Below are 22,360 nucleotides of genomic sequence, written 5' to 3'. Positions count from 1 at the left end.
CATGTCAAGAACATGGCCATAGGATGCATAGAACACTAGCTACTCACATAGCAAAACTGAACTTACTAATAAAAGGTTGACATAAACAATATTTAGTAATTTGAGAGCATGATAAAGGCAAGCTAAAGCAGGCCATAAATGCAAAAAAGGTTATGGATTCATAGAGCATAACAACATCTACAAAACATCCTTACTGAGCATCTCCAGATTATGCATGGATTCACTTGTAGCATCAAGTTAACATGGCAACATAATGTAGCAGATTCAGACTTAGCAGAAATCACTAAGTCACTGAAATCAGCAACAACAAGTACCCTACTTTGCATGCTTTTGCTAGTCACCACAGGGCACGTAAAAATACATGGATTGCACCACTGTAAAGATGGCATGAATATGATCCTAAAAGATGTTGCCATGATGCTGAAAAGATAAACACACAAAATGCTATGAAAAAGACAAATCACCAAGTTATGACAACTTCTAGTAGATTATAACATTTAGAACTTTTGCAATGATGATTAATGCATCAATATGAAAAGTAACATGCATGCAAGCTACACCATCAGGTCGAGCATCAGGAGATGAACAATTGGACATGTCATACACTCAAAACGGAGCCACATGCAGAAAGTTATGAGTCTCACAATAATGCAATAAGATGCTGGATTTCAGGGACTTGGACAAAATCAACAGAAAAACAGCTTGAGCCTAAGGTAACTATGTCGCGCATGGGCAGAGGATAGGGGCTTCTCACCCATTCGGCTCGGCTGCAGCCCACGATGGGTCAACGTGAGCAGGCATGTGGCGGCATCTTTGAAATATTATTTATAAGTGGCATAAAATATTCTTGCGAAATTTCATCGCATTCAGAGTCCGTTTGATAGCCCAACCATTAAACATATAGCCGCAATATAGCCGGTCAAACGTCAAACATTTTCGGTCTCCGGAAACCCGTGCCGGGATGCCATTCTCTCTCTCTTCTCAGCCCCAGGCCTCCTAAACATCCCACTAGCCCACCTACCTACCCCCTCTGAATGGGTTGAATGTTTTATGCCACTTATAAATAATATTTCAAAGATGTCGCGGGCGCGTGCGAGTGTGAAAGGGCACGGAACAGACAACAAAGAGAACTGGGAGACCCGGGTGGATGCATGTCTTAAAAAAACATGCAAATGAAATGCACATGATGACATGGCAACAGCAACACGCAAGCGAATGACATGGCAATGACGGCAAATAACTGGAAGACACCTGGCGCATCGGACTCGGGGCGTTACAACCATGCAGCCTGCCAACTTCTGGACGTGTTTAAGCTCTGTGGGTATTGCTAGCTAGGATAGAGCTTAGATTTTAGCCCGATTGACATCTATCCCCTTGTGGGAAATGATACGTCTCCAACGTATCTATAAATTTTGATTGGTCCATGTTGTTATATTGTCATTCTTGGATGTTTCACAATCATTTTATAGTAATTTTATATAATTTTTTGGTACTAACCTATTGACATAGTGCCAAGTACGAGTTGCTATTTATGCATGTTTTTTACATCGCAGGAAATCAATATCGAACAGAGTCCAAATGCATCGAAACTTTTTGTGGATTTTTTTGACCAGAAGACATCTAGTGGTCCAAACAAGTACCGAAGAGGGAGCCCGAGGTGAGCACAAGACACCAGGGCGCGCCTGGGGTTGTGCCCACCTCGGTGGCCTCCTGAACCACCTCTTTGCTCTATAAATACCCCAATATTCTAGAAACCCAAGGGGAGTTGACGAAAATCAATTCCAGCCGTCGCCAGTTCCAGAACCACTAGATCCAATCTAGACACCATCACGGAGGGGTTCATCATGTCCATTCGTGCCTCTCCGATGATGCGTGAGTAGTTCTTTGTAGACCTATGGGTCCGTAGTTAGTAGCTAGATGGCTTTCTCTCTCTCTTTTGTTTCTCAATACAATGGTCTCTTGGAGATCCATATGATGTAACTCTTTTCGTGGTGTGTTTCTTGGAATCTGGTGAACTTTGAGTTTATGATCAGATCTATCTTTTTATACATGAAAGTTACTTGAGTCTTCTTTGATCTCTTATATGCATGATTCCTTATAGCCTCATATTTCTTCTCTGATATTTGGGTTTTGTTTGGCCAACTTGATCTATTTATCTTGCAATGGGAAGAGGTGCTTTGTGATGGGTTTGCTCTTACGGTGCTTGATCCCAGTGACAGAAAGGGAACCGACACGTATGTACTGTTGCCATTAAGGATAACAAGATGGGGTCTATTTCTACATAAATAGATCTTGCCTACATCATGTCATCCTTCTTATTGCATTACTCCGTTTCTCCATGAACTTAATACACTAGAAGCATGCTGGATAGTGGTTGATGTGTGGAGTAATAGTAGTAGATGCAAGCAGGAGTCGGTCTACTAATCTTGGGCGTGATGCCTACATAATGATCATTGCCTGGATATCGTCATGATTATTTGAAGTTCTATCAATTGCCCAACAGTAATTCATTTACCCATGGTTTGCTATTTTTCTCGACCGAAGCCACTAGTGAAATCTATGGCCCCCGGATCTCTTCTTTATTATATTTGCCTTTCTTTATTTGGTGATCTATCTATCAATTTATTACAACTTTCTCACGTCCATTTGCCAATTTCTGGCGCCGTTGCCCGAAAGGGATTGACAACCCCTTTAATACGGCTGGTTGCAAGTATTTGCTATTTGTGTGCAGGTGCCGTTCACGTAGTGTTGCGTGGTTCTCCTACTGGTTCGATAACCTTGGTCTCATCACTGAGGGAAATACCTACCGTTGCTGTGCTGCATCGTCCCTTCCTCTTTGGGGAAATACTGACGTAGTTCAAGCAAGCATCGAAAGGAATTTCTAGCACCGTTGTTGGGGGGACATCATCAACATCTACCAGGTTCCCAATAACAAATCTCATCTCCTTGCAATTTACATTATTTTCCATTTGCCTCTTGTTTTCCTCTCCCTCACTTCACGAAAAATTGTGGTTTTATTCGCCCTCTTTTTTATTCGCCTTTTTTGCCAGATCTGTTTTTGTGTGCAATCTTGTTTGCCACTTTTGTCGTTATGGATAGTTTTCCGCTATTGCATGCACTCCCGAGAATGAGATTCTTAACTATAAACAAAGGGGAGGGTAGAATTTAAAAGATGCTTGGTATAGGATTTGCAATGCTCATAATAGATCTATCCGTAAGAAATCTACCATTGTTCTTCTTCGCCGTTTTTATGTGGGCATCACCACTTGGTATAGATTCATCCTTGAGATGATTACCAGTGGAAATTCCTTGATGTGTTCCTCTCTTGATGCTTTTAATGCTATGTGAAATTTAGTGGGTTCACCACCGCTAATGGTTAATGAAATGACTTTGACTCTTGAGCATGTTATGGAAAGACTAGATGCTATTGAAAAGAAAATGCTTACCTAAGAACATATTGAAAACTTGGATAAAAAGATGCATAATTTTGCTACTAAAGTTGGGTCAAAAGCGGGAGAAGTTTTTAAGTTGTTAAAAGAAAAGGGGACCGTAATTCATCAAATAATTGAAGAAAGCCCGTCTAGGATTGATAAACTGGAAGAAATCTTTCGTAATTTGACCATGGATTTTGCTTCCGCTAGAACTATTGAAAAAACTCCTGTAAAAGTTAGCAAAATTACTCAAGTTACTAAGAACAAGGGTGCAACTTCCAATAGCAACAAAGAAGATCTTAAGCTGATTAGTATCCACCCGGATTTCGTTGAGATAATAAGAGATCCTATTGAAAAAAATGAATTCCTTAACCTTGTTCCTAGAAGTAATGTGTTCAAAATCTATATGCTAAATCTTTGAATAGTTCTAAGTGTTTGACTAAAGAGTTGGAGAACAAAGATGACAATTCTTAGATTCTTGCTTTATGCCTAGCTAGAGGCAACCCAATGAATAAAATTTATTTTTGTCTTTTGCTTTATGTTCTTGTGTGTTTGCACAATCATGCTACTATTATGATTGTGTTTTTTGTGTATTAATTAGTGTTTGTGCCAAGCAAAGCCTTTAGGCTCATGTTGACTGATAGTTGATTTGATCGTGCTGACAAACAGAAACTTTTGCACTCACGAAAATAATTCTCATTTTTAACAAGAGGGTGATAAAATACCAATTCTTTTTGCAGAAGATTAATATCAAATTTCGCACGTAGTCCTATTTTTTGGAATTTTTGAAGTTAAATAAGTTTTCAAAATATCCAGATTGCTACAGACTATTCTGTTTTCTTTGCGTTGTGTGCTTGTTTTGATGATTCTATGGTTTCCTTTGAAGAGTTTTTGCCATAGAAAAGTTGGAATACAGTAGATATAATGAAAAAAATAAAATATGAATAGGTTTGGAATAGTACTTATAGTAGTGATTTGTTTTCTTATACTAACAGATCAAACGAAGGTTTTGTTGAGTTTTGTGTGATTGATGTTTTCTTGTTTTGGGTGATATTACGATGGATGAAGGAATAAGGAGTAAGAGATCCTAAGCTTGGGGATGCCCATGGAATCCCAAGATATTATCCAAAGAGAAGCAAGCAACTAAGCTTGGGGATGCCCGAGTGGCATCCCCTCTTTCTTCTAACGACCATCGGTATTTTACTCGAAGCTATATTTTTATTCGTCACATACTATGAGTTTTGCTTGGAGCGTCTTGTATGATATGAGTCTTCGATTGTTTTGCTTTTTGTTTTAGGTCTTGAATCCTTTCTGGACACACCTATTTGAGAGAGCCAAAATTATGCTATGACTTTTTGGAATCTCTAAGCTGCACTTAAATCTTTATGAGCTATAGAATTTCTCTAGTGCTTCACTTATACCTTTTTGAGAATGGTGTGCTTTAGTATTTTTGAAGAAATGCTCTCATGCTTCACTTAGATTTATTTGAGAGTTAGTAATTTTTTTAAGAAATTCTCTCTTGCTTCACTTAAATTATTTTGAGAAATAAATATTTATGCTCATGATCTTCACTTATATTTGTTTGAGAATATCAAAAGCAACACATGAAAATGAGTTCCAAAGTGATAGATATCCAAGAAGGATATTCATGAAGATCATTGGACAAAATAAACTTAATTCCTTGTAATAGTTTTGAGATATGATGATGTGATATGTGAGTCATGTCGATGAGTAATTATGCTTTAGTAAGAATATTGGTGTTAAGGTTTTTTATTCCCTATGCAAGCACGAAAGTCAATAGTTATGCAATGAAATTACATCCTACTTGTGGTGCATTAAGTATGATCACTACTTGTGCATACAAAATCCTTTAAACCAGTTCTTCCACATGAGTCCATCATACCTACCTATGTGCGGTATTATTTTGCCATTCTAATGAATTTGTATGTGCCATCTCTAATTTTCAAAATAAACTTCACTTTTGCATGCTCGTAGCTCATGAAACGGTAGGGGGTGGCTAATATATTTCCATGCTAGATATGTTATTATCAAGATGAGTGTTTATTCACTTGTCTGCATGAGAGTAAGGCAAAGGTATTAGGGATGCCTAGTCCCGAAATGAAAAATGAATTTATTTGATGTTGTCAAATAATAAATTCCTGGTAAAGTGTTGGTATGGAAGGCACCCGTGGATACGGCTAGCCATGGAAAGTAAAAGTATGGTTGAAAAAGGAATAAACTTTAATTTCTGTTTGCGAACCGACTATGATATATCTAGCATCGAAAGTATTGGGAACTACTCGATCGTTGTCGTTGACAGGAAAAGCATGCCTCCCAAAATGTTTTTATCTTTGTCTTTTTCGCTTTGAGCTCTAGCACCTCTAGAAATCTCTAATTCCCTCCATGAAGGGCCTTTCTTTTACTTTATGCAATTTTTTATTTTTAATTTGAGTCTCCATCTTCTCATATAAAGAACCAACTAAGGGCACTATGATCATACTTGATCATTGGGTGTAGCTAACATACGAGTGTGTTTCATGAATGGATCAATGATTGGGCATAATGGGCTAGGGATAACTTATTTTAGCGTTGATATTTTGAAAGACATGGTTGCTTGTTGACATGCTTGAGTATTTAAGTCCTCATGTCAAAACTAGACTATTGCTTGGAACCATATAAAAGTCCAAATGTCCATGCTACAAAGAAAAGAATATGAGATGAACATGTTAGGCATCATTCCACATCCAAAATTCTGTTTTTATCATTTAGCTAGTCGAGGACGAGCAGGAAGTAAGCTTGGGGATGGTGATACATCTCCAACGTATATATAATTTTTGATTGTTCCATGATGTTATATTATTATTCTTGGATGTTTTACAATCATTTTATAGTCATTTTATATCATTGTTTGGTACTAACCTATTGACATTGTGCCAAGTGGAAGTTTTTGTTTTCTGCATGTTTTTTACATCGCACGAAATCAATATCAAACTGAGTCCAAATGCAGTGAAACTTTTTGTGGATTTTTTGGACCAAAAGACATCCAGTGGGCCAAACAAGTACCGAAGAGGGAGCCCGAGGTGAGCACAAGACACTAGGGCGCGCCTGGAGGCCCAGGCGCGCCCTAGTGGGTTGTGCCCACCTCGGTGGCCTCCCGAACCGCCTCTTTGCTCTATAAATACCACAATATTCCAGAAACCCTAGGGGAGTCGACGAAAATCAATTCCAGCTGCCGCTAGTTCCAAAACCACCGGATCCAATTAGACACCATCACAGAGGGGTTCATCATGTCCATTCGTGCCTCTTCGATGATGCGTGAGTAGTTCTATAAATACCCCAATATTCCCATAACCCTAGGACCGCCTCTTTGCGCTATAAATACCCCAATATTCCCAAAACCCTAGGGGAATCGACAAAATAATGATCCAGCCACCGCAGAGTCCAGAACCACCAGATCAATCTAGACACCATCTCGGATGGGGTTCACCACCTCCATTGGTGCCTCTCCGATGATGCGTGAGTAGTTCTTTGTAGACCTATGGGTCCATAGTTAGTAGCTAGATGGCTTCCTCTCTCTATTTTGATTCTCAATACAATGGTCTCTTGGAGATCCACATGATGTAACTCTTTTTGTTGTGCGTTTGTTGGGATCCTATGATGTCGTAGGAAACTACGACCACGTATGGGACCAAGGGCCCCTTGAAGGTTTGGCAGGGGGACGTCGCATTGCACAGAGAGCATACGGGCATGGGGCAACATGGTAGAAATCACATAGGCAATTTTGCCTAGGTTGGGCCATCGTCAGGCATAAAACCCTACTCCTGTTTTGGTGGGTTGATGGTCGAAGAGTGGTGGTGGAGCATAGTACATTTGCCCGGCAGGGGCGGCAATGGCTATGCACGTATGGGTGTGTGCGTTGTCCAACCTTCTAACCCTTTCTATGGTTGCCATGGGCCTCCTTTTGTAGATTAAGGGGTTACCACAACGGCAAAGTAGTCATTATGCACTGATAAGACCTAACTCTGTAGGCTGATAGCGTGCATTAAATGTACCACTTAACGTCACGTCATTGGGTGCCCGACAAGCCTTGCTGGGCTATCTCGCCAGCTCCATGCCTGCTCGCTTGACACGCCACACGACGGGTGCCACCTGTAGGCATTTCATGTAGAAAGAGGCCGCCATGTGGCGAATTGCTGCCACTTAGTAACTTTACGGCTTGACACCGCACTGATTGACGATGTGGGTCATGGCAGAGTGGTTGGGTGAGGTGGTTCAGCCTTTGTGAGTCCCGGCAGACCCTGCCGGGATGTGTTGGATGTCTTCTTCTGGGGGGTGGCCCCGTCATTGTCAAGCTCGCCTGCCCGGCAAGGGAGGCTTTTCTTCTGGTGACACCTTGCTTCTCTGGCTTGACTCTGGTCCTCTTGAGCTGCATGTTGGTTTCTTGAAGATCTTGGTTCCTTGTACTCTGACTTGGGTTGGTGCTTTTAATCCTGTTCCCACGCATGTGCACAGTCTGGGCAACAAACCTAGGGTTTATTGCACCGATAGAAGCCCCCGGGCAGCCACGAACATGCTGCAGGGCATCATCGGGGTAGGGCCTAATAAGTGCATAGGCAGGGGTGCTGAAGAGGCTGGCCTCTTGAGGTATACTTTGCTTCTTCATTAATCATGGGTCCAGATCAGTCTCCAGTTTCCTCGTGCATCGTGTAAAGCCAATAGTGGTGGGGCCGCTGTGGTAATGGCATGTGAATGACTTTAACGCATGGGGTAGAAACTTCCAATACACTCTTCTCACCACACCCTTATCCTTAGCCAGGTATGCGGCATGCATCGCGTGGCAGAGCATCAAGGCGAGGGCCCGATCTTCTTGAATTGGCGGAGGAGGACGGTGGCCACACGTTGGGGGAGCGGCTCCCATCCCGGACCTACCTATAAAAGGATGGGCAAAGGGAGGGAGGACTCATTCATCCTCGTGCTCCTCTGTCCTCTACTTTCTGCTTCTTACTGGTTATGTCGAAGGGAAGAGCCTGCGGCCAACCCCCGGGCTTCATTCTGAGGCCTTTCCTTGATCCAAAAAGGGTACTCGGGCGGCGCGGCGACAACACCAGAAGTGGCGACTCCGGCATATTCGCCGTCGGGCCGCCCATGGACTTGATTTGAGTGGGAGGGGATGTGGATGACACCATGTTGAAGCCCGTAGTGGGTATGGCGTGTGGTAGCCAGCCGCTCCCCATTCTTCTTCCCTTTGCAGCGCTATGGAGGAGTCACGGAAAAGAGCCGCCGTTAGCAAAGGCAAATCAAACTCCTCCTGGGCGTCATCCTCTTGCCGTGCAGGAGGGCTCTTTGCTCCCGTACACATCTTTGGAACGTGCGATGGCATCTGACATTAGGGCTGCTGGGGATGGCCATGCTCTCTGTGGGATAACCCATGGAGCATGGCGCTCGGCGTGGCTGAGTGTTGAGGTCTTTGGGTGGTAGTGATGCGGACGGCGGCGGCAACCCACGACGCGTCAAGAATGGGGACGACCGTTCCGATGAGTCGTGTTTGCTGGTGACTCTGTGTCCCCCATCTAGTCCTCCGGCAGCGTCACTATCCACGCCTGCCCTTTGGCTTCTTCCTCCCTGCTGGGGAACGACGTCATCCTAATCCCGGGAAGACGCCGAATCCCAGCTGGGTCCGTCACCGGCCTCCTCGAACTCTTCCTGAAGGAGAAGGACAAGGGCAAAGGCATCACGTGACACTTATCTTCTTTCAATCTTAAATCTGTATGTGCTTGCCAAATTTTAATTCAAAAAATGTAATGTCGCGAGTCTATTTTTGTGTTCTGTAATGCCTGCACTTGTATTATCAGCATACTAATGAAAACCATGAACCTTGTCGGGAACCCATGCATGTATATGTCCATGTAGAGGTGGGATGCCTCCTTAGTGCAAATAAAGGAGTTATTCCCGGCAGGCTATCCTTCCGGTACCCTTTTGTTTGCCGGAGAACTATGTCTACCGGGCAAAAATTAAAGGGACTATCCCCCCGCAAACTTCCTTTTACCAAAGGCCACTACGACCATCCAGACCAAAGCAACGTTCGATTCACGAATGGGAGCACCTAAGTCTCAAAAGATTGGCGAGGTTTTCTCACAAATAAGTCATAGCTTATATAACACTAATGGACAAGGGGTAGAACCTATCTGTTTGTCTTGCCGGAGATCGCAATGTTGGTTCATCCCTCCGACTCCTTGTAGAGGCCAAGTTCACGGCAGGAACCTCTAGCTTCATGCAGATGGGAATGATGCAAAATGCGATCTTATCTATATGCATATTCAGATGCTTATGAAGTGCTCTTGGAATGCTCATGCATGCATGCAACTTGGTCGCCCCCAGCGCTTCGTTTATTTCTCTCTTGCTCAGGGTCATCACCCTAGATTTGTACAAGGGGTTACATGCAGCTGAGGCAATGCCTATACAAAAGGGTGGCTGCGGAGCAGGGCCTGACAGCCGCGCCTTACGGGTAGAAATAGCAGAGATGCTCAATATTCCATGAGTTTGCAATTGAATGCCATCTCTAGTCTCCAGACGGACTGCGCCAGGTCTGGTGACCCCTACTACCGGGTAAGGGCCTTCCCACTTCAGCGTCAACTTGTTTGTACCCTTGGTGGACTGAATGCGCCTAAGGACAAGGTCGCCTTCCTCAAAACACTGGGCATGAACCCTGCGGCTATGGTAGCGATGCATGGCTTGCTGATAGCGTGCAGCACGTGTAGCAGCCCGGAGACGATTCTCCTTGAGTAGCACAGCGTCGTCACGCCAGTGCTGATCTTGCTCTACTATATCGTAGGCAAGCACTTGAGGCCACGCGTAAATGAGTTCCATGGGCATAACTGCTTCTGCCCCGTAGACCAGGGAGAAGGGAGTCTGCCCGATAGCTCAATTTGGTGTCGTTCTGAGGGACCAGAGAACTACCAGCAGCTCATCGATCCACCGCCTGCCGTGCTTCTGCAGCGTATCAAAGTTTCTCGTCTTGAGTCCCCGCAACACTTTAGCGTTCGCTCTCTCAGCTTGTCCATTGTTTCTGGGATGTGCAACAGAGGCAAATGAGATCTTGCATCCGAAGGCATGAACATATTGCATGAAGGTGTGTCTCGTAAACTCGGTGCCGTTGTCGGTAATGATCCTTGCCGGGACTCCAAAATGGCACACCAATTTTTCAAGAACTTGATAGCTGACTGAGCAGTCACCTTCCTCACATCAGTCACTTCCGGCCACTTTGTAAACTTGTCGATAGCAACGAACAAGAATTCAAAGCCCCCGATTGCTCAGGGAAAAGGTCCTAGAATATCGAGCCCTCGACCGAAAATGGCCATGATAAAGGAATTGTCTAAAGAGCTTGGGCAGGCAGGTGTATGTTCTTGTAATGTTTAACGACCCGAGATCGATGCTCCAGATGTCTTCCATGTTTTTGTTGTCTCCATGTGATTTATTTGTTTGTTACATTTCATCATTTCATCATTTGCATTGCATCATGTCATCATGCAACCCTTTTTAAAACTCGGCTAAATAAATTGTATGGATCTTCGATCCATTTAAATCCAGGGAAATGCACATGGTGATTTCCCTTTATAACATATATCCTCCCAATATTATTAGGGAGCTATAAAATTATATTCCATTAAGTTGGAATTTACCATGATACATCTCCAATGTATTTATAATTTTTTATTGTTCCATGCTATTATATTATCTGTTTTGGATGTTAATGGGCTTATTTATACACTTTTATATTATTTTGGGGACTAACCTACTAACCCAAGGCCCATTGCAAATTGCTGCTTTTTTCTATTTTAGTGTTTCGCAGAAAAGGAATATCGAATGGAATCCAAATGGAATAAAACCTTCGGGAGAGATATTTTTGGAACAAACGTGATACACGGGACTTGGATTGGATGTCAAGCAACCAACGAGGAGGCCACGAGGCAAGGGGCGCCCCTACCGCCCCTGGGCACGACCTCCCCCCTCATGGGCCCCTCGTGGCTCCACCGACCTACTTCTTCCTCCTATATATATATTCATATACCCCAAAAACATCCAGGAGCACCAGAAAACCCTATTTCCACCACTGCAACCTTCTGTACCCAAGAGATCCCATCTTGGGGCATTTTCCGGAGCTCCGCCAGAGGTGGAATCGATCATGGAGGGCCTCTACATCAACTCCATGGCCCCTCCGATGATCTGTGAGTAGTTTACCTCAGACCTTCGGGTCCATAGTTATTAGCTAGATGGCTTCTTCTCTCTCTTTGGATCTCAATACAATGTTCTCCTCGATCTTCTTGGAGATCTATTTGATGTAACTCTTTTTGCGGCGTGTTTGTTGAGATCTGATGAATTGTGGGTTTATGATCAAGTTTATCTATGAACAATATTTGATTCTTCTCTGAAATCTTTTATGTATGATTGGTTATATTTGCAAGTCTCTTTGAATTATCAGTTTGGTTCAGCCTACTAGATTGATCTTTCTTGCAATGGGAGAAGTGTTTAGCTTTGGGTTCAATCCTGCGGTGTACTTTCCCAATGATAGCAGGGCAGCAAGGCACATATTTTATTGTTGCCATCGAGGATAAAAAGATGGGGTTTATACCATATTGCTTGAGTTTATCCCTCTACATCATGTCATCTTGCCTAATGCATTACTCTGTTCTTATGAATTTAATACTCTAGATGCATGCTGGATAGCGGTCGATGTGTGGAGTAATAGTAGTAGATGCAGAATCATTTCGGTCTACTTGTCGCGGACGTGATGCCTATATACATGATCATGCCTAGATATTCTCATAATTATGCACTTTTCTATCAATTGCTTGACAGTAATTTTGTTCACCCACCGTAATACTTATGCTATCTTGAGAGAATCCACTAGTGAAACCTATGGCCCCCGGGTCTATTCATCATATAAGTTTCCATCTATTTTATTTCGCAATCTTTACTTTCTATCTATGTCATAAAAATACCAAAAATATTTATCTTATTATTATTATCTCTATCAGATCTCACTCTCGTAAGTGACCATGAAGGGATTGACAACCCCTTTATCGCATTGGTTGCGAGGTTCTTATTTGTTTGTGTAGGTACGAGGGACTTGCGTGCAGTCTCCTACTGGATTGATACCTTGGTTGTCAAAAACTGAGGGAAATACTTAGGCTACTTTGCTGCATCGCCCTTTCCTCTTCAAGGGAAAACCAACGCAGTGCTCAAGAGGTAGCAAGAAGGATTTCTGGCGCCGTTGCCTGGGAGATCTATTCAGAAGTCAACACATACCAAGTACCCATCACAAAATCTTATCCCTCACATTACATTATTTGCCATTTGCCTCTTGTTTTCCTCTCCCTTGTCATTTTATTCGTCCTCTTTTTATTCGTCCTCTTTTTATCCCACTTCACCCTTGTCATTTTATTCGTCCTCTTTTTCCGTTTCCCTTCTCTTTTCTTGTTCGCCTCTTTTTCGCTTTCTTCTTATGTGCTTGTGTGTTGGATTGTTTGTCACGATGGCTCAAGATAATACTAAATTGTGTGACTTTTCCAATACCAATAATAATGATTTTATTAGCACTCCGATTGCTCCTCTTACCGATGCTGAATCTTGTGAAATTAATGCCGCTTTGCTGAATCTTGTCATGAAAGATCCATTTTCCAGCCTTCCTAGTGAAGATGCCGCTACCCATCTGAATGGCTTTGTTGATCTGTGCGATATGCAAAAGAAGAAATATGAGGATAATAATATTGTTAAATTGAAGCTATTCCCGTTTTCTCTTAGAGGTCGTGCTAACACTTCGTTTTCTTCTTTGCCTAAAATAGTATTGATTCATGGAATAAGTGCAAAGATGCTTTTATCTCTAAGTATTTTCCTCTCACTAAGATCATCTCTCTTAGAAACGATATTAGGAATTTTAAGCAACTTGATCATCAACATGTTGTGCAAGCATGGGAGAGGATGAAATTAATGATACGTAATTTCCCCACATATAGTTTGAATCTTTGGATGATTATACAAAATTTTTATGCCAGATCGAATTTTGCTTCTAGAAATCTTTTAGATTCGGCCGTGGGAGGCACTTTTATGGAAATCACCTTAGGAGAATCTACTAAACTCTTTCATCATATTATGTTTAATTATTCTCAATGGTACACTGAAAGATCTACTAGTAAAAGATGGATGAACTTATGAAATTGTTTGCTAATAAGAGTGTTTCTTCTGATCCTAATGATATGCCTTTGTCTACTTTGATTGATAATAATAATGAATCTATGGATGTGAATTTTGTTGGTAGGAACAATTTTCGTAATAACGCGTATAGAGGTAATTTTAATCCTAGGCCATTTCCTAGTAATTCCTCTAATAATTATGGTAATTCCTACAACAATTCTTATGGAAATTATAATAATATGCTCTCTGATTTGAATCTAATATTAAAGAATTTATTAGTTCGCAAAAGAGTTTCAATACCTTGATTGAAGAAAAATTGTCTAAGATTGATGAGTTGGCTAGGAACGTGGATAGAATTTCTCTCGATGTTGATTCTTTGAAACTTAGATCTATTCCACATAAGCATGATATCAATGAGTCTCTCAAAGATACGAGAATTTCCATTGATGACTGCAAAGAAAGAACTGCTAGGATGCGTGCTAAAAAGATTGCTTTGTGAAAGCGTGTTCTTCTAGTTTTGATGATAATAAGGATGAAGATCTAAAAGTGATTGATGTGTCCCCTATTAAACCTTTGTTTTGTAATATGAATCTTGATAATGATGGGACTGGAGATGAGTTAACTTTAGTTAAAAGACGTCCCAATGATTCGAAGTTTTTAGATCTTGATGCAAAAATTGGTAAAAGTGGGATTGATGAGGTCAAAACTTTAAATAGCAATGAACCCACTATTTTGGATTTCAAGTAATTCAATTATGATAATTGTTCTTTAATAGATTGTATTTCCTTGTTGCAATCCGTGCTAAATTCTCCGCATGCTTATAATCAAAATACATCTTTTACTAAACATATCGTCGATGCTTTAATGCAATCTTATGTGATTAAAATTAAAACTAGAAGACTTTACGATGAGTGGGAATCTAATATTAAAATTAAAATTAAAGATCACGAATGCTATGCTTTATGTGATTTGGGTGCTAGTGTTTCCATGATTCCAAAAACTTTGTGTGATGTGTTAGGTTTCCGTGAATTTGATGATTGTTCTTTAAACTTGCACCTTGCGTATTCCATTATTAAGAAACCTATGGGAAGAATTAATGATGTTCTTATTGTTGCAAATAGAAATTATGTGCCCGTAGATTTCATTGTTCTTGATATTGATTGCAATCCTACATGTCCTATTATTCTTGGTAGGCCTTTCCTTAGAACGATTGGTGCAATTATTGATATGAAGGAAGGGAATATTAGATTCCAATTTCCATTAAGGAAAGGCATGGAACACTTTCCTAGAAATAAAATTAAATTACCTTATGAATCTATTATGAGAGCCACTTATGGATTGCATACCAAAGATGATAATACCTAGATCTATCCTTGCTTTTATGCCTAGCTAGGGGCGTTAAACGATAGCGCTTGTTGGGAGGCAACCCAATTTTATTTTTGTTCCTTGCTTTTTGGTTCTGCTTGATAATAAATAACTCATCTAGCCTCTGTTTAGATGTGGTTTTATGCTTTTAATTAGTGTTTGTTCCAAGTAGAACCTTTGGCAAGACTTGGGGAAAGTCTTTGCGATCTTGCTGTAAAAAACAGAAACTTTAGCGCTCATGAGATTTGCTGCCATTTTTTACAGGAGAGTGAGATTAAGTTGATTATTTTTTTCAGATGATTAATAGATAAATTCCTCATGTCCAGCAATTTATTTTAGAATTTTTGGGGTTAGAGAATTACTCGAAACCTACAGATTCTGTTTTTGACAGATTCTGTTTTTCGCGTGTTGTTTGCTTATTTTGATGAATCTATGGCTAGTATCGGAGGTTACGAACCATAGAGAAGTTGGAATACTTTATGTTTAACACCAATATAAATAAAGAATGAGTTCTTTATAGTACCTTAAGTGGTGGTTTGTTATCTTTTAGTAACGGAGCTCATGAGATTTTTTTGTTTAAGTTTTGTGTTGTGAAGTTCTCAAGTTTTGGGTAAAGATTTGATGGATTATGGAATAAGGAGTGGCAAGAGCCTAAGCTTGGGGATGCCCATGGAACCCCAATGTAAACTTGAAGGACAACCAAAAGCCTAAGCTTTGGGATGCCCTGAAAGGCATCCCCTCTTTCGTCTTCTTCTATCAGTAACTTTACTTGAGGCTATATTTTTATTCACCACATGATATGTGTTTTGCTTGGAGCGTCTTGAATGATTTGAGTCTTTGATTTTTAGTTTACCACAATCATCCTTGCTATACAAACCTTTTGGGACAGACACACATGAATTGAAATTTATTAGAATACTCTATGTGCTTCACTTATATCTTTTGAGCTAGATAATTTTGCTCTAGTGCTTCACTTATACCTTTTAGAACACGGTGGTGGTTTTATTTTATAGAAATTATTGATCTCTCATGATTCACTTATATTATTTTTAGATTCCTTTAAAACAACATGGTAATTTTCTTTGGTTATAAAACTAGTCCTAATATGATAGGTATCCAGGATGGGTATAATAAAAACTATCATAAAAAGTGCATTCAATACTATGAGAAGATTGATACTTGATGATTGTTTTGAGATATGGAGATGGTGATATTAGAGTCATGCTAGTTGAGTAGTTGTGAATTTGAGAAATACTTGTTTCAAAGTTTGTGATTCCTGTAGCATGCACGTATGGTGAATCGTTGTGTGATGAAGTCGGAGCATGATTTATTTATTGATTGTCTTCCTTATGAGTGGCGGTCGGGGACGAGCGATGGTCTTTTGCTACCAATCTATCCCCCTACGAGCATGCGCGTAGTACTTTGTTTTGATAACTAATAAATTTTTGCAATAAGTATGTGAGCTGTTTATGACTAATGTTGACTCCATGGATTATAGGCACTCTCACCCTTCCACCATTGCTAGCCTTTCTAGTACCGCGCAACTTTTGCCGGTACCATTAACCCACCATATGCCTTCCTCAAAACAGCCACCATACCTACCTATTATTGCATTTCCATAGCCATTCTGAGATATATTGCCATGCAACTTTCCACCGTTCCGTTTACTATGACACGCTTCATCATTGTCATATTGCTTTGCATGATCATGTAGTTGACATCGTATTTGTGGCAAAGCCACCGTTCATAATTCTTTCATACATGCCACTTATGACTCATTGCATATCCCGGTACACCGCCGGAGGCATTCACATAGAGTCATATTTTGTTCTAAGAATTGAGTTGTAATTCTTTAGTTGCAAGTAAATAAAGTTGGATGATCATCATTATTAGAGCATTGTCCCATGTGAGGAAAGGATGATGGAGACTATGATTCCCCCACAAGTATGGATGAGGCTCCGGACGAAAAAAAGAAAAAAAAGGGAGGCCATAAAAAAGAGAAGAAGGCCCAAATAAAAAATGAAAAAAATGAATGAGAGAAAAAGAGAGAAGGGACAATGTTACTATCTTTTTAACACACTTGTGCTTCAAATACTAGTGGGAATTTTACATTATAGAACTTGGCTTGTATATTCCAATGATGGGCTTCCTCAAAATGCCCTAGGTCTTTGTGAGCAAGCAAGTTGGATGCACACCCACTTAGTTTCTTTTTGAGATTTCATACACTTAAAGCTCTAGTGCATCCATTGCATGGCAATCCCTAGTCACTCACATTGATATCTATTGATGGGCATCTTCATAGCCCATTGATACGCCTAGTTGATGTCAGACTATCTTCTCCTTTTTGTCTTCTCCACAACCACTATTCTATTCCACATATAGTGTTATGTCCATGGCTCACGCTCATATATTGCGTGAAGATTGAAAAAGTTTGAGAAAATCAAAAGTAAGAAACAATTTCTTGGCTTGTCATCAGGGTTGTGCATGATTTAAATATTTTGTGTGGTGAAGACAGAGCATTCCCAGACTATATGACTTTGTAGGGATAACTTTCTTTGGCCATGTTATTTTGAGAAGACATAACTGCTTTGTTAGTTTGCTTGAAGTATTATTGTTTTTATGTCAATATTAAACTTTTGTCTTGAATCTTTCGGATCTGAACATTCATGCAAAAATACAGAAAATTACATTGAGAATTATGCTAGGTAGCATTCCGCATCAAAAATTCTGTTTTTATCATTTACCTACTCGAGGACGAGCAGGAATTATGCGTCGGGATGCTTGATACGTCTCCAACGTATCTATAATTTTTGATTGTTCAATGCTATTATATTATCTGTTTTGGATGTTAATGGGCTTATTTATACACTTTTATATTATTTTTGGGACTAACCTACTAACCCAAGGCCCAGTGCAAATTGTTGTTTTTTTGCCTATTTCAGTATTTCACAGAAAAGGAATATCAAACGCAATCCAAACGGAATAAAAACCTTCGGGAGAGTTATTTTTGGAACAAACGTTATCGAGGGGACTTGGAGTGGACGTCAAGCAACCAACAAGGAGGCCACGAGGCTGGGGGCGCGCCTACCCCCTGGTCGCGCCCTCCCCCTCATGGGCCCCTCGTGGCTCCACCGACCTACTTCTTCCTCCAATATATATTCATATACCCCGAAAACATCCAGGAGCACCAGGAAACCCTATTTCCACCGCTGCAACGTTCTGTACCCAAGAGATCCCATCTTGGGGCCTTTTCCGGACACTACTAGGAAAAAGGCTACTAGCAGCGCGGGTAAAATGGCTACTAGTAGCGCGGGTACTCGCGCTACTAGTATCGCGTTACAGCTAAACATTAGTAGCAGCGCAGGTGCACCCGCGCTACTACTAACCTAACTACTAGTAGCGCTCACTTATATCCCACGCTACTACTAACCTAACTACTAGTAGAGCTCATTTCTTATTTCCCACGCTACTACTAACCAAACTACTAGTTGCTCTCATTTCTTTCCCACGCTACTACTAATAATTTAGGAATTAAAAAATAAAAGTTAGATGTAGTATTCATGGATGGCAATACGTCCAGCGCAAACCAAACCAGTGTCACATAACATTCTCAAGATTGCATTTAACATCAGACACACACAATGATCATCGAAAGGTGGGTACCTTCCCTGGTGTTCCGTCAACCTAAACAGACCACTTCCCTAGATGTATCTAGCAAGGCTCAGAGCTTAGACGCCGGTGGACCCGGATCCTCCCTCCCCCCCGGACGGTGGCGTCGAGGTCCTCCACCTCGACGACCTCCGGCGTCAAAATCACCTGGACAATCATCTATGCGACATGGCCACCGGCTTCACGGAGAAGTCCGCCTCTGAGTGGTTGAAGAGCACAACGCCCACCGGCCGCGCTAGTCAGCGTCGACCACCCCTGCGCCCATGTCGAGAAAGTGAAAACTTGTTAGTATGCAAATTGCATCAGTTCAACTAAATGGTATATTCCAATTCACAAGACCCATTAAGTTAATATTATTTCATCTAGCAATTTAAAGGGGTCATACCGAAAATATATGCTTAATGCTTCACTCGCTTTTCAAAATAAATGGTCCAAGAACTTTGGGACAATCAACAACCTTTCCACTTGATCTTCGCTAGCTACTTTGGATTCAACAAGAAAAGGAACATTTATTTGAACTCAAAAGAACAAGCAGGCAAGCATGCTATCAATCTTTTGGCTAGAATTTCACAAAATGCACCTGTCAAGTGTACTTTAACAATCGACGTGTCCCATCTCTTCATGATTAAGGACTTTAGCTGAGCCGACAACATGGAGCAAGATGTAGTCATTTCCGAGCATGAACCCTTGGCTGTCATTAATGAACCTGCAACATCCATCATGCCCATTGTAAAATATGTTAGTTTCAGATAAGAAAAGAACTGAACTCTGAACATATGATGTTATCTAAATCCTTACTTTATGGAGTCAAGATTCCAGGAGATGTCATCGGCAGCAAAAAAAGGAAATATATTTCACTGATTTTGGTGTTGCAACAACGTATATACTTTATCACATTATAAGTCCTCATACCATCAACTATGACAAATTCTGTGAGTATAAGTCTCGTTACATTCACCCAAGTCCAAACATAAAATTCTATCCAACATAGTACAACCCACTTCGATAATTTCATAGGATTTAATATACCGAACGAAACCTGACAAGTGATATGTGTTTAAGTATCTACAGAACAGCCTCTAAAATTTTCATGTTGTAACTTTATTTTAATACCACCTCTAACAGGGCCTAATCTCCCATATCAAAATACTGTACCCAGGAACATATATTTTGGGACAGCAAACTAAACTGATGGCTGCTCTCAAACCGTACATCCAAATGACACAAATAAATACTCTAAAGAAACCTTGGAACTTTATCTAAAACTTATGTAAAGGGGCCAACTCAAAATTCTGAGCCTAGCTAACTCAATTTTCAGATATAAGCTTGCTGTCCAGATTTGACAGTGCAGTTTTTAACCGAACCGAGTTCAGTTTACGGCCAGAGTCACCACATGATCCAGATTGTCTCTAAAAGGCAACCAACATCTCGCAATATTGCTCATGAATGGGCTATCATCCCTAACTAATTTGGTTAAACAAAGAATCTAGCATAAAACAGGGCTGCTATGCACCTTACATGGATGTTACAGAAACACTGGAAATCCAAGTTCAGTACATGAAACACTCACTAGTCACTAGTTTGAGCTCACGTAACAAGCCAAGGGTTGAGTTTAGTTGTGTCACTTGAATGAGTCATGCATGAGCAACAAATTCATATCCTCACTTGAGTGACCAAAGCACAAGATTAACAGTTAGCTACAAATAGCAATGCAGATATAAAAGAAAAAGGCACCGATTGATTGTCATTACAAACGCAACTACAGAAGCTATAATGGCTTGATACATTGAAATGCAAATGAGCACATTTGATTTCAAATTCCACAGGTCTGGTGGTTTAGTAGGCACGATGGAGCGCGTGAGAACATTGGCCACAACACAAAGAAGAACCAGGCCCAGCAAAGAAAATGGGAAGAGCGGCCTGATTCTGGCTCCTTTTGGCGGCGATATATAATAGTGCCTAGATGCTATGAGCTAGCTGTGCTGAGCAGCTTCTACTGGCCCTGAACCTGAAGATGAAGGTGCAGGCAGAGTGGGAAGTGGACAAGAGGGCAGCAAAGGGAGCGAGTGGATTATTATGAATAAATGATAGAATGTTTTATTACTTGGAATAGTGGATAAAAAGTTCTATTACTTGGAATAGTGGATGCAAAATGTTGTGGTTACAGAGAGCAGGGAAGACAGTATTTATCCCTGGTTCTTCTAGAATATTTTTTGTTAATCTGAAAAAAACTCATGCCGCATAATTATGCACTTGCAGGTTTTCCATTCACGGCGCCTGGAGAGTCTATAGAACATGGGTGAGAATTCTTTTACCAGTATAATATGTGCGTACGAAGAACTAATTACTTTTAACAATTTCAGTTTATGTGATGCAGAATCACAATTCAGTACTTCTAAATAGGGATGAAATGCAAAGGAGCACATTTGATTTCAAATCCAATAGTTCTGGTGGTTCAGTAGTCACTATCGAGCGCGTGAAGGGGGGATTGACCCTTGAAACAAAATTCAGATCAATACCCATTCGAGCAGAATCACACTAAACTGGATCCTAATGAGCCCTGCCCCAGTCAGCGTTGTAGATGCGAGATTTCCTGCCAATATGCCTGGTTGCTAGTTGTAAACGTGTACTCCTAATCTACAAAGTTCCAGTACTAACTGCGAGAAATCTGTCATAACTTGCTATGGCCAGCTGAAAAGATTCAGTTCAGAAGAGCGCGGCGGTACCTCGGCCGAGGGTGAACCGGAACGGGGCTTCTCTGGAGTCGAACTTGGTGCCGTCCGCCAGCGTCCCCGTGTAGTGCACTGCGGCAGAGGTAAAAAAAACAAGTCAACCAAATCGAACCCGTCCACGCCGGAGAAGCAGCGAGCGAGGAGGGCGCGTTACCTTCGACCTTGTCGCCGGCGCCGGGGAGCTGCGACCCCTCCCCCTCCCGCACCAGCCTCTTCCGCAGCCCCTCCTTCCCGATCCCCCTCTCCTCCCCACCTTCATCACCGCGACGGCGTACCCCTCGTCGACCTCCTCCTCATCCTCCGCAGGGGCGGGGGCCACACCGGCGTAGAGGCCCTTCATGGCCTCCTCGTCCTCATCGTCACCGGATCCGGCCATGGCGTCATAGCCGCCGGCCATGGCTTTTGGAGAGGAGAGGAGTTGGAAGGAGGCCACGGTGGAGGGGATCTAGATCGGGGCCTCGGTGGATTTTTTTAGATAAACGGGGTGGGTTGATGGTGGAGTGGAACGGTTTGTGCCGGGGGTGGACATGCTTAGTAATAGCGTGGGGTCTTACCTGCGCTATAGCTATTTATTTAGTAGTAGCGCAGGTTTTATACCCCTCTCTACTACTATGGCTTGTCTCGGGGGCACGGTGAAGACAACTTAGTAGCAGCGTGGGTTTATACCCCTCGCTACTACTATCAAATTAGTAGTAGCGCGGTTTTCATACACCATGCTACTACTAATTAGCAGTAGCGCCCACTTTTAGACCACGCTACTGATAAGTTTCTGTGTATAAGGTTTTCCCTATTAGTGGGAGCTCCGCCGGTGGGGGAATCAATCACGGAGGGCCTCTACATCAACTCCATGGCCCCTCCGATGATGTGTGAGTAGTTTACCTCAGACCTTTGGGTCCATCGTTATTAGCTAGATGGCTTCTTCTGTCTCTTTGGATATCAATACAATGTTCTCCTCGATCTTCTTGAAGATCT

At 41.6% G+C, this 22,360-nt stretch overlaps 1 protein-coding gene across 3 annotated transcripts; it reads right to left on the bottom strand.

Annotated features, from left to right (window-relative positions):
* Positions 1–18,527: 18,527 nt before the first annotated feature.
* LOC119359322 lies at positions 18,528–21,909 on the bottom strand. 3 transcript variants are annotated; one of them, XR_005172464.1, is made up of 5 exons: positions 21,543–21,909; positions 21,383–21,460; positions 19,237–19,362; positions 19,042–19,138; positions 18,528–18,911 (listed from the first exon to the last, which is right to left on the bottom strand). XR_005172464.1 is itself a non-coding variant. In XM_037625577.1 (4 exons), the coding sequence occupies exons 1-3, from the start codon at positions 21,783–21,785 to the stop codon at positions 19,354–19,356; spliced, it is 330 nt and encodes a 109-aa protein (XP_037481474.1). In that variant the 5' UTR covers positions 21,786–21,909; the 3' UTR covers positions 18,529–18,911; positions 19,237–19,353. The 3 variants fall into 3 exon arrangements, 1 of the variants encoding a protein (XP_037481474.1); XR_005172463.1 differs by having other exon boundaries at positions 18,529–18,911; positions 19,042–19,135; XM_037625577.1 differs by lacking the exon at positions 19,042–19,138 and having other exon boundaries at positions 18,529–18,911.
* Between the last annotated feature and the right edge of the window lie 451 nt (positions 21,910–22,360).

The sequence above is a fragment of the Triticum dicoccoides genome, chromosome 2A, assembly GCF_002162155.2.
Source record: "Triticum dicoccoides isolate Atlit2015 ecotype Zavitan chromosome 2A, WEW_v2.0, whole genome shotgun sequence".
In the NCBI taxonomy this organism is placed as follows: Eukaryota; Viridiplantae; Streptophyta; class Magnoliopsida; order Poales; family Poaceae; genus Triticum; species Triticum dicoccoides.
Note: the sequence above shows the minus strand (reverse complement) of the source record. Positions and strands in the feature narration are given on the sequence as shown.

Coding starts and splice junctions, on each gene's coding strand:
- LOC119359322 (XM_037625577.1), bottom strand. CDS start 21,785: ATGGCCGGCGGCTATGACGCCATGGCCGGATCCGGTGACGATGAGGAC. Junction 21,461..21,542: donor CGCCGGCGACAAGGTCGAAG/GTAACGCGCCCT, acceptor CCTCTGCCGCAG/TGCACTACACGGGGACGCTG.